This window comes from Oreochromis niloticus, linkage group LG20 (assembly GCF_001858045.2).
Source record: "Oreochromis niloticus isolate F11D_XX linkage group LG20, O_niloticus_UMD_NMBU, whole genome shotgun sequence".
NCBI lineage: Eukaryota > Metazoa > Chordata > Actinopteri > Cichliformes > Cichlidae > Oreochromis > Oreochromis niloticus.
Window position 1 is genome coordinate 12,324,346 of NC_031984.2, and position 12,734 is coordinate 12,337,079.

The 12,734-nt window shown below is 41.4% G+C and overlaps 1 protein-coding gene across 2 annotated transcripts in view; it reads left to right on the top strand.

The window, feature by feature from the left end:
- Positions 1 to 12,734, top strand: part of scube3 (signal peptide, CUB domain, EGF-like 3) — a 75,907-nt gene that overhangs the window by 35,600 nt on the left and 27,573 nt on the right. For both annotated transcript variants that reach the window (XM_005448605.4, XM_005448606.4), the window contains exons 5-6: positions 5,984 to 6,133; positions 7,585 to 7,701. In XM_005448605.4, coding sequence (XP_005448662.1) covers positions 5,984 to 6,133; positions 7,585 to 7,701 — 267 coding nt within the window. The remainder of the gene's footprint in view (positions 1 to 5,983; positions 6,134 to 7,584; positions 7,702 to 12,734) is intronic.

Genomic DNA, 12,734 nt, shown 5'->3' on the forward strand with positions numbered 1-12,734 from the left:
TACATAAATGGATAAAATAACCCAAGTTCCTCGACTGTAATATCCATTTATCAGGCTGTTTCACATTTTAATTTCATGAAGTAATGCGCTGATAAAGGGCCAGTTTCCATTGTTCATGTGATGCGATGCTTCTTATTTAAGATTGCAAAGAGAAATTCTTTATGCATCCATTTGTTTTTGTAAAGGGAAAGTTTGTATGCTTTTAATATATGTTTATGTAACAGTGGTTGTCCCATTGTGCAGAAGCCGACACGGTTCTTTCATGATTGCTCTCGTGGATCTCAGTGGGTCTGCCTGCCTGTCTGTGCATTGGCCACAGAACTGTTTTTACAAGTGCAAAAGTCGCTGCTTCATTGCTCTGCAGCCCAACCGTATAACCAGGCTCTTTTCCTATTCTAGGGAAGTAGAGCAGAGACTTCGAGCTGCACAGATAAAGACATACGGACACTTTTGTGTGTGTGTGTGTGTCTTTCTTTCTGTTCCTTCCCTGTTCGTTCCTTTCTCTTCCTCTGCCTCTTTCCTATAATATCTTCCCACATCTTAGCTATTTGTCCAGACTTTCACAGGACCCATGCCCTTCCTCCCTTCCATCCCCACCCTTTAACAAATATACATCAGTGGCTTGAGCTTCAGCAAATGTTGGCTGCCTTGCCACCGAATTCTCTGAACCTCATTTGAGACGGGCATCCTTTTTCCTCGTGGGTTTGTTGAAGGCCATCTCTAAGCTGGCCAGCCTAGCTCGCTGGTGCGGACTGCCAGAGTGCCAGTGGGGTTTTTCCACTAACATTTGGCTATCATGGGTTTAACCAGAGGGCCAGACTAGGCTCTGCAGAGACAGATGCCTTCTTCAGCTGCCTCTTGCTTTGATTTTGGAGAGAATGGGGCTTTGTAATAACATACTGTATCTCATGCCTTTTGTATCTCCGTATCAAAGAAAGCCTGCAGCCTGGATGTGCTCTGCTGTGTTGTCTGTTCTGCTGGGAGGGTGCCTGGCTCCTTTGGGACTGCACAGTGAGGTGACCTTGATAGAATGGGGGAGGAGTGAAGGGGAGAGTGGCACATCCACAGCAGGTGCTGCACAACTGTGTGTGACACAGATGGGCCGACACTCGCAAATGCGTGTGCCACATGCATACATTATGCAAATACACCTGTGTGTCAATGCATCCACATACCTTAATAGACGTACGCTTACAGGCTCGCACGCACAAGCAGTTTCCTCAATATGTTTTTTCTACAGTAGAAATCGAGATTCTCAAGAGCTTTAATCATATCTAGCACATTCTTGTCTATTTTAGTCTTCTAAAGTCTATAAATGTAACTGTTTTAGGTTATGCTTCTCCTCTTGGTTTTTGTTTTTCATCATGGTAGCTCTCCACGCTTTGTTTTACTCTAGAAACACAATATATTAAGATGTACAACAAGCACTCAAGCAGTGACATATATCAGTCCAGATGTCTGCTATCTTTTTCCATTTTCCGCTTGTTTATGCCTTTAGTGGCTCCTCTCTGGAAAAAAGAGAGTGAAATAAGAAGGCTCAACAAGGCCTCTGAGAGCTGCAGAAAATCAGAAAACCCAAACAGTAGCACTTGGATGGACTCTCTGCTCTTAGAGTCAGTGGGGAAGAGTTACTTCCTTGACCGGCTCACTGGCCTGTCGCTCTGTCTGACCATCTGCGTTGCGGCTCAGCCCAACCCAGTCCGATTCTTTTCCCATTCTCCTTTCCATGCGCTGACATTTTTATCCTCCTATTAAAACTTTTAAGGGCCCATTATCTAAGAGGAAGGAATGTTGCTTTAATAGTGTGGTGGCTCCATCGCTAGGCCCCTTCTTTTCAGTTTGTATCCACCCAGCGCTAGCTCGTTGCTTAACATTCTCCCCAAAAGAGGGAGACCGACTCCCCTCTGATATGTATGACAGCAGCTCAGCACGGACCATGAGCCCTCTTTTCACTGCCCTGGGGCACTCAGAGCAGACTATAAACCCTTGGCATGCTTTCCACTACTTCATCTCCATTGTTTCGGTCTCCCCACTACATGGTTCTCAGGTTTAAGAGGGTTTGCAGCGCTGTGGTGAAGAACTTGTGGCCTCCTTGAATCTTTTGTTTGAAGTTCATAGAAGTTGGCACTTTAGTTGGATTTGTTAAGTGTTATTTTTTTTCGTTTTTTGGCTTAGTTTCTCATGTTGTGTTAAAACTCATATCCTGCTGTCAATAGTTTATGGTTATTTTCTTCATAGGCCAGTTTTATCTCAAAGGAGCTGCAGGCTCCTACAGAGTCCCTAGCTCCTTTGTGTAACATACAGTCCAGTAAAATTGTTTCTGGCAAGATAGAGATGTTTTTAAAAAATGGTACATAAGTCGATTTTTGCAATTTATTAAAGAGCCGGTCTGGGTTATAAGAGGGCAGCAGAAACAGCTTGTTCATTTGTAGCTCGCAAGCTATGGAGTTAACTGCAATGTCTAAGCCAGCAAGCCCCAGGCTTAGAAAATGATTTGAGTGCCAGTCAGTATCTCCACACAGCTATCCATTTAGACTGACCTGTCCAGTGGAGTTTCTATCACCAGTAAATCCTTAGGTACCTTCACTACTCATTGTCCTGAACTGATGGTTTTCAGAAAGGCATCTTTTGGATGTGACCTGCACTTAAAGCTGTGTCCTGCAGGCACTGTGGCTGATCTCACATATTAAGCTGAAGTTCCTCTTATTGACAAACGCACAAAACGAGTGAGACTTTATCCTGGAGGATCATGCGGTTTCTGTTCATTTACTTTAGTGTAAGAATACTGGCAATTAAGCATGATCTCATTGCATGGGAAGCACTATTAAATAAGTGATCTCTTGATGTGTGTCTATGCTGTTGCCGTACTCTTAAAGGCACTGAAAACTGATTTCTTTATCGGCTTCTTGGAATGAGTGATGAGATTGGGACTGGGATTAGAGCTGTAATGGTTCTATAAAACTGTGCTATAGTCAAAATATACTTTTTTATGGCCATGGTTAGAGCCTTAATATATAAATTTTTTTATTTTCTTAGCTTTGATTGTAGCTCGCTCATGAATAAAATAAACCTCAGAATTTTGATTGAATTCCAGTGAAACAGTTTTTTAAGCATGGCAGCTTTCACCAGACATGAACAACTGACAGCTCCAGATAGATTATAATACCATATTATTATATATCTTACACATGTGCATTGTTATTTAAAAAAAAATTTTTTTTAGAGCTATCCCATCCCTGAATATGATCCGACATAATACCATTATCATCATTATTGTTATTATTTTTATTAGTATTATTATTTTCTGCTAATCATAGATCAGAATAAGTTCACATGTTCAGAAAAAAGGGGATGTCACAGGGCTTGGCTAGGGGAAAAACAGGCTCTCTTCGTACAAAAGCAACCTTGTATGAATTAATAATTATAATAATTAGATGTAGGATATGCCTTCTTTTTATAGAGAGTATACATTTACTCCAAATCCCTCGCTATCCCTTCAACATCTGCTGTTGCTCTTAATGTGTAGTTATAGTAATGAACTTAAAGTTTGGTATAGAGGTCACAACCTGTTGTAATAGAAACAACTAGGGTTATTCCATTTTCTTTAATTTTTGTGTTTTCTTTTATACCACAAAAAGGAAGAAAGTGCCTATCCTGAAATATTTCCTGTTTGAGCTTGGGTGAAAACCCATCACATCTTGAGTGTCTCCTGCTCTGTTCCAAGACTTTAGACTCTATTTCCTGTCCAGTTTTCTGCCTATAAAGTGTCCTGTGATAGTTTTTATTACTTTCTACATATAGAGTTATGTTTTATGGCTCAGCACATTGTGTTAGTGGATGATGGCATGTGTGTTTCTTTTTTTTAAGTCGTATTATTTCTCTTCTTCGCTTTCCTGTCCAACTCCATATAAAAGCATGTTTTTCTTTCTGCTTCCCATCATTTAGTAATGATAAAAACTGGAGGCTTTTGGCAGCAAGTTAGAAGAAAGTGCACATGGTGGATGATAGGTGGGTCTAGCCTGGAGAAAAGGGCCATTGTGTCAACACTTTGCCTTTTATTGGTCCTCAGAGAGTCGAAGGCCTAGGTTCTGGCCCCAACCTGACATGTTATTGATGGATGGGTCTGTAGCATTGGGGTAGAGGGGCTGCATAAAAATGAAGGGAGAGTGAAGTGAGGTTTGGGATGCATAATACAACCTTAGTAAATAATCTTTGGTCCATTTGGGAGTAGCTGGAAATTCAATCCTTTGTTAAGTTTATAGCGGTATGTTTCTTGCTCTGGCCTCAGATAGACGCAGTCAAGAAAGGGGACCATTGAATTCCATATCCTACTTAAATATCCACATGACTCACGGGGAAATTTGCAGTGCTTTAAAGCAGCTGCTCTATTGATGCTCATTCATGTTCACTTCGCTCAGTCTTGCCGTGCCCTTTTTCCTTTTGGCTCAGTGTTTGTTCAGCGCTGAGTCTTTGTGCTCCTGGGAAAGCTGTTGTTGCAGTTGGTGTCTGATAGTTCACCCTGTCTGCCAGAACATCAACAGCTCAGACAGGAAAGTCTGAGAGGATTGCATGACCTTGTGACACTTGTTGACAGACTTAAAGTGATGGACAGTATTTAACAAGGAGGTCAGAATTGTCGCTCACATTCACGTTGTCAGCCCCTTGAAGCAAAGAGAGACTCGGAATGGATTCCTGACAACAGCCATGAGTGGAAATGTATAAAATAAGAGGGTACTTCTTTTTGGCAAAACATCTGGAAAACAAAAGGGCATAATCAGGGGAGGTTATTGTGGCAGACAAATGGGTAGTTAGGGACAGAATAATGTAAAAACTTGTTCTGTCAAACTGAGATTGCCTTCTCTTTATAACCCCAGAGGCAGGAACAAGGAGTTTACTATATGACAGCATATAGTTGGCAAGACAACTGAGCCACTACATTTACAGTGTTCAGGAAGAGTGCACAAGGTTATATGTTCTTTACTGGCTGTTGACACTTACATGCACATATGCAAATGCGTCAATATATAGCAAAAAGTTGGCTAATTAAAAAAGTTAGACCTCCAAACACCCTTCAGCGTGACAGCAGATTTAATGAGACATTAATGGAGATGTCTTTTGCTCACTGCCTCCCTGTACGCCAGGAAAGGAAAGGGAAAGGAAAGGAAAGGGATGGAGATCTGTTTGGTTTTTAATGAGCCTGAGAGCTGAGGTTTGTCACTGCATCTGTAGTGGAGGAAAGGTTTCACAACGGATAAGTCGAATATCAGTCGTCTTCTGCAAAGATGTCAGCTTTATGCAGAGAGCACTGCACCATTTGTGTTATAATTTATGACACGAGGGATGGAAATGTATGCTGGGTGTCTGTTGTGCCCGTTCATCAAGCATTTATACATCACACTGAAATGACGCATCATTGTGTGTCACGTTAAGTAAAGCTTTAAATGATGAAAGGCCTTTTTTCAGTGTCTTTTATTTTGTGTTGTATGAGAGGTTTTGTCGTGCTCTTACTGAAGTGCTTGAACCTTGATGACTCATGAAAATGTGCACTGACACCCCTCCTTTAGCGCAATCCCTTTTGATCTCAGTCTCAACAGGGAGAATTTAACCAAGAAGGGTTTTTCATTGTGTTCTTTTCTTTATGGGGGATTACCTCAATTAAAATTACAGGTCTACGGGATCAGCTCCTGCTGGGAGTTTTATCCTTTCTGCAGGCAGCCTCCTTTTTATAGCCTGCATGTTCCAACAAGGGCCTGAATCTTTGTAAAGGGGTAACTGGGCATATCAGTCACCACCAGTAGGCATATGAGGCACTAAAGGGTAGAATGTGTGCAAGGCATCTGAGCAAGGCTTTTCCACCCCACTTATGTCTTCTGTGTTTTCTAATTAAAAGTCAAATTCTTAGTTTAGTCAGTAGTATCTGGCTTTAGAAAAATTGTCTGTTGGGCAGTTGCGATTAAAACTCTGTCTAAAACTTCCTTTGCAGTGCAACCAGATGGCACAAAAAACGAGGGACCCACCTGTATGGACAAGAATCATGGGTGTGCACACATCTGCAGGGAAACGCAGAAGGGTGGCATCTCCTGCGAGTGTCGACCGGGATTCCAGCTCACACGTAACATGAAGGACTGCAAGCGTAAGTGGTCTCAACCTGAAGCGTTTTTAGTTACTCCCTCTATTAAAGCCATACACACACGCACACACGCACAGACAGGGAAACACGTCAGAAGGATGGTTTATAGGTTCCTCATGAAAAGGTGATTGGGGTTGGAAACTAGCCGATTATGGATAATTGCACTCATTCCACAAATGCCTTCCATCAGATTTGAAGTTGGCAACTGACATTTATGTTGCATTACCAAGCCGTGACTAATCTTCGGAATAGTCCTTGTAAAGAAAAACATGTTTATCAGATGAGTAGCAATCATTTACACAACCGGGGCAAGCATGTGGAGGTTACTCGAAGGGGACTGCTCTGACGGACAGTGCACACTTCCTGTTGCTGTGCAACCGAGATCATCCTGTCAGAGCTGGGGCCAGGGCTGATGGGGGATTTGTCTGTGTTTGGATAAGGATTGGAGAAGTGTTATTCTATAGTTTTTCTGTGACAGCCCAGGAAAAGGGCAAAAGGCGCAGGGATGGTAGGGTGCAGACAGGATGGCGGTAGAAGCCTAGGCTCGCTCGTGCTCTTTTTCACTCTGTCATCACAGGTGTGTTAAAAGAGCCAAACTTAACGCTCCCCTCGCCTGAACACAGAAACTTGGACCAGAAATTTTACTTAGTGCCTATGAAATGTCATAATGTGTATAGTGTTTTAATGACTTTAAAGCTTTTGCATATTTTGTAGAATGAATGAAAAGGATTAAAAATCTAATCATTTGACTCACAGCCACTTGCAGTGAATGAGCTCAGCTGCTTGCTCGTTGAGTGTTGGTGAGTTTAAAAACGTGACCTCTGCAACTCCAACCTTCAGTGAAGTCAGGAGGATAAAAAGATTAAGTGGGAGATATGAATTAATTAACCAAGAGGCGGAGTTTATTTAATTAACATGGATTCAGAACCTGAGGTGGGGAATATGGAAATCAATACACGCTCTACCTAGTATTATGTTGCACAGATTTTGACCTTAATCTAAATCCAGGTGTAAATAGCATTGAATAAACAAAGACGATGCTGTTGGATGTCTAGAGGTTGCATTAGTTTTCAGAGCTCTTATTGCGCTGTTATTGTCTTATTGTACAATTTCTGAGGTTAAACGATAATCATGGTAACTCCAAGTGCCGTTCTCGCCTCTGTAATAATTTCAGTTTTCAGCTCACCTCGAGAAACTCCATCGGAAACATTACTCTGTGCACATTTGACAGAGGGCTAAACTGAGCCTGCAGTGTTTACGTCACAGAGCATATGGCCCAGAGAAAGAGTGTGTGTTAGATTGTCCCATCTAAATGTGCATATTTTTTTTTTCATGTCATACCATCTCTCCCTCTCGGTTTCCTCTCTCCTCTCCACACTGACTTTCAAATGAATAACTTAGACTGTGCGTAATCCTCAAAGTACCATTTGTGTTAACTACGTGTCCTTTCCCAGTGACGTGCAACTACGGTAATGGGGGTTGCCAGCACATCTGTGAGGAGACTGACCAGGGCCCTAAGTGTTCTTGCCACATGAAGTTTGTCCTGCACAGCGATGGAAAGACTTGTGTAGGTGAGTCATCTCACCCCGATGCAACTACCAAGGGGAAGAAATAATAGCTTTTGAATGAGAAAATGTAAAATTACAAATGATTAGCTTGGCACCCAATTTCCCACAGCAAATTTAATTAACGTTTGAAATGAGTTTTATGTGATAAAACGCAAGTTGAGAAACAGGCCTCGTTAAAATAACTGTATCCCTGAGCCTTTTCTCTTGATCTGTGACATGCAAGGACAAAAGGCTACCACCCACTGTGCTTTTCCCTCTCCTACTGCTGCTCCAGTAACCTCTCAGCCCCTGCATCTGCCTTGGCTTCTTCTCTTCCTTTTTACTGGACACTGTGCCTTTTCCTCTGTTTTTCTCAGCCATGTCAGACACACACCTTCTATTAGCCCTTGGGTCATTTCCTCCACTGCTTCCCATTGGGGATTAACTCAAACGCCTGACCTAACCTTCCACTGGCATTTATCAGTGTTTGCCTCAGTTGACTTATGTTGAGTAAAAATCATTCAGCTACTCAGGCATATTGAGCTGTTGTGAAGGGCAGTTTTAAATCAGGTGGGAGCTGTGAGTTGCAGAAGAGTCAAAGCGCAGGTCTATGTAAACATGCATCTAGCCTAGCCATGCAGAAATGCACAGATTTTTCATCAGAACATTAAAAACTTGTTCAGGTGTAAATCTGAGACTGACTGCTGCTGCAGAGAGACCTTTTATTTTATCCGCCTATTTAACCAGTGTGTCATTAATAGTTTCTGTTTACAATACAAACCCATTTAGGACAAATTTTTGTAACTGGAGCCTAAGTAATTTGGATGAGACGTATTCCTATGAAGAAAAACATGTTTAGGTTCGCCTGCAGAGCAGACTGGCGAGGCGATTGCTCGGTTTCGGTGGCTGCTAAGTCTGAGAGCCTGGTTTGGGTAGTGGCTGATCATTTCAGTGTTTCTGGATCTCCTTTAATACCGCAGCCCTGATGAGAGCCAGACCCGTGTCAAGGTCTGGTCAGCCAACCTGTCATTATTGCTGTACCGTCCTAGGCCAAGAGGATGCCACAAAGTTGTCCGCAACAAAATTATACGTCTTTACCAGTCTTATTCAAGGCAGAAAAAAATGTACATTTGGTTTGCCAGATTAGGAAGCAGTCAGCCAGTTAAAATCTCTGATTTCCCCCCACAGAGTCTGGAGTTACAGTGGTGGAGAGAGGGCGCAGGGGCGCTTCTTTTGACAAACTCCATAATAGAGAATAAAACCTCAATAAAACAAACACTCTGCATCGTGAACCACAGGCGAGAGAGTGAGTGACAAGAAGGTTGGAAGGCATTCAATGAGGCACTGCTGCTATGCACTATAAGTAACTCTGGGGGGTTTCTAAGACAATAAAAGATTCATAAATAAATTGAATAATACAATCACTTTATCCCTCCAGTGAAAACAAAATGCAAAAAATGCAGCTCTGCTTTTGAACAGAATTTTCAAAGATTTTTTTTTTCAGTATATAAAAGCAAACAATCTGTCTTTGAGCCAGTGGATCAATTTAAATTCTAAATTAATATTACAATATTGTATTGTTTTTAACATCATTGTTCTTAAAGTCAGGAAAAAAGGGCCTACTGGGCTTATTGTGTTTTTACATGTCTGCATGACATGCAGCGATAATACCCTTTCAGCCAACGCATTCAGCAATAGTAAATGATTTATAGAGAGTAGAGGGTATCCATAGAAACAGCACAACGTGAAAATACACGCCTGTTTAGCCTCACTATTGATTGATTTAGTCTCCTCATACTTCATCCAAAAGCAACAGCAAAGCAAATTATTGCAAAGCAGCTTTTGCCTTGTCAGTGGCTTTGTTGTTAGGCAGGTGGGCTCTTTCAGTATGCTTTACCTTCACTCTTTAGTCTATTTTCCCGGGTGTTTCATACGAGTTCTGCACATTTTCATTCATTTTTGTGATGAATCTCCCTCCCTGTGCTTAGTGATGCATTTTGTAATAATGCACCATATGCCTTTCTATTTGGAAGTGTTTGTTCTTTATCCCTCCGCTCTCACCTCTGATGATGCTCTAGCTGAAAATGTTTGTATCAGGAAGGCTGACGGGTGGCACACATCCCCTCTCACTCACACATACACAAACTTTAAAGTCCGATTTTCACAACAGTTCTAGAAAATCCGTTTTCTTCACGGTCTTCGTATCAAGTGAAGTCCAGGTATTGGAAAGGAGCAGCCATCATGTGGAAGCATTCATGATGTTAGCACAGCAAATCATAAACATCCACAAATCGCAGTCAGATGCAGACATGCTCAGGAGTTCAATCATCTGAAGAGTTGTCCACACTACGTAAGACACACGCACACAAAGAGAGTTGAGAGATGCATTTTATAATACAAAGTGAAAGCTATACAAACAACCACACAAACATACAGTACATATCCTGCATGCATGCATCACATGCATGTAAACACATGTAGTATTCAGGCACATGCCCATAACATAAACACATTGCTCTCATTTCGGGTGGTCTGCGGTGTATTCAGACGTGTCTCACTGTGCCCTGTCCTCTGTGCGCTGAGAATCACTGTTTCTGGATGCTGCATGTTGGGATTGGGACACATTGGTGGAACCATGGCTCTAGGGGTGAACTCTGCATGCTTCACAGTGTTACAGTTTGACTTGTGCATCTAACATCTACTTCTTCATCTGGCACCTTAAAAGGGCTGGCTGTGGACTCCAGAGTGACCAATTCAGAGAATACCTGCTTTAATTACAGGGGTGTGCGTGAGTGATTTAACCTAATTCCTGCAGGGATAAGAGTGAAAAATCTTCCTGCAATTTTGGAGTCTCAAACAGCCATTTTCTATTCGGCAATGTGCACCCAGTCCTCCACCCTAGCTATATCATGGGTGAGTGTGCATGGACTGCATACTAAAATGTGTGCCTGTAGTTGAGTGTGAAGTTGAAGCTAAATATACACTCAGACGACTGTAGAAATGGCATTCGCTGAGCAAGTTTTGCTGGAGCAGTTTGTTGAAGTAAAAGCCAGTCAATTAAAAGTCATAATTTGACATAAATTATAGAGGAGATGAAAACAAAAGGACAGTAATGCTTTCTGAAATTATTTTTATTGGCACCACATAAATTATATGGCTAGGCCACTGACAGTGTTTAGAGACTTGACTTAACAGCCTAACAACATTAATTCTGAAATGATCTGACCATAAAAGACCCTATAAAGTGCAGAAATGAATTTGGCTGTCCCTGACTTTCAGCTTGCGGCACTAACCACCACTCGCTGTCTGTCTGTCAAGGCTCACAGTGCTCATACTAACTAGCAAAAGCCTCATCTCACACACAAACGATCCTGCTGCCTTTTCTTTGCGCTGTGTGGAATATGTATTTGCATGAGTGCATGTTGCAAGGTAACACTTTTGCCTTGAAATGTCACCCTTTAATTTAGAGCAAGAACTTTCATTATCAGTTTGTTGACAGGATTTGGAAATGATTAATCTGTTTATTCATTTGTTACCAGCGAGAGTCTGTTTTCTTTTGCAACAGCATAATGTCATTCTCTAATGTCATTATCACCTTCCAGCATAAATGAACATTAATGATTTGTTTAATGCAAGAGAGGTAGTCCCTTATCATCCATGCAATCCACCTTATTCCCTGCTCCATGATGCTTTTCATTAATTTCCGTTATTCATTTCACTGAACTGGTTTCTGTATGAGTTGGTGAGTGTTCTGAAGCCTTCTGGAAATAAATAACGTGTGAGCACAACCTGTCACTCGGTAAATGGGATAATGTGATCATACCTCAGCCTCCTACTACCCAGCGATAGCTGGATGACCTGAAAAAGTGGCCTTGTAGCATTTTTCCGACATGCTGCGGAGATCAGAAACAAGTTGTGCCGTTTGTGGCTGTGCCAACAATCGGGCTAAGCTCAATGTGTGCTGAGGCAACAGTGTGTCAGACCTGAAAAATGAAAAGCATTTATTCAGTAACGGTTTTCATGACCTATGTTTAAAAAAAAAAAAAAAAAAAAAAAAAAAAAAAATCCAAAACAGCCAGCTCTCAGTTGACTTTTCTACTGTGTCTGCTTTCAAATACACAAGATTTTGTTCCACGCCATTAATAAAATATGCCCATCTTTATCGAGGTAAAAACAATCCCCTCCATTAACTGTGCAGCAGGAGAATGGTGGTAAAGGCCATGTCTTCAGGGTGTTCCCCTCCCCCCATCCCTCTGTAAAAAAAGAAAGAAAGAAATAAACACATTTCCCATTAAAGGTGTTAGGCTGTCTTCACACAGTATTTATTTTCCAGTAAGAATGGATTGGGAAACCAAGTTACCATGATGCTGGGAATAAGGTGCAGAGCATCAAATTAGTTCTCGTTTTGCATAGCCAGCTCACTGCTGCTGGCAACTCGTCAAATAATGATGATTTTTCAGGACCCATTTTGGTCACATTTTAAAGGGCATAAATTGAAGCCAGTGACAAAGTGCCATAAGTCTACTTTGTTTCTAATCACCAGCAGGGGGCGACTCATTTGATTGTCCAAATAAATAAACATCATCCTTGACAAAATTCATTTATGAGTTGAGTGGAGTTTTTCCTGATGAGTTTATGGTGATGACAACTGAAATGCCCAGGTGGAGTCTTCCAAAGCAAAACGGATTACTTCAGTCTGGATACATCCATCTTTTATATACAGTCTATGGGACATTTTTTTATAATTTGATTTGATTTTTTTTTTTTTTTTTTTCCTGTAGCTTCTTGGCAATGATTAGGCAATAAACTTGGCTTATAGGTTAGGGTTAACTAACCAAGGTTAGGAAAACATGATGGTTGGTGGTTAAAGGTTAAAATACAGTGTTTTGCAAAATTGCCAAAAGTTCAAAGGCAAACTTTTCCTGTCTGCAAAAAGCATCTCTGCTTCTTGGTTACATCAGTTTTTCATTTTGCAACAGTAACAATGCCAACAGAGCACATTTGCCTGCAGTTTCATGGCGTCTACTTCAGACCAGTTTCAGACAAGAGAGCGTTTT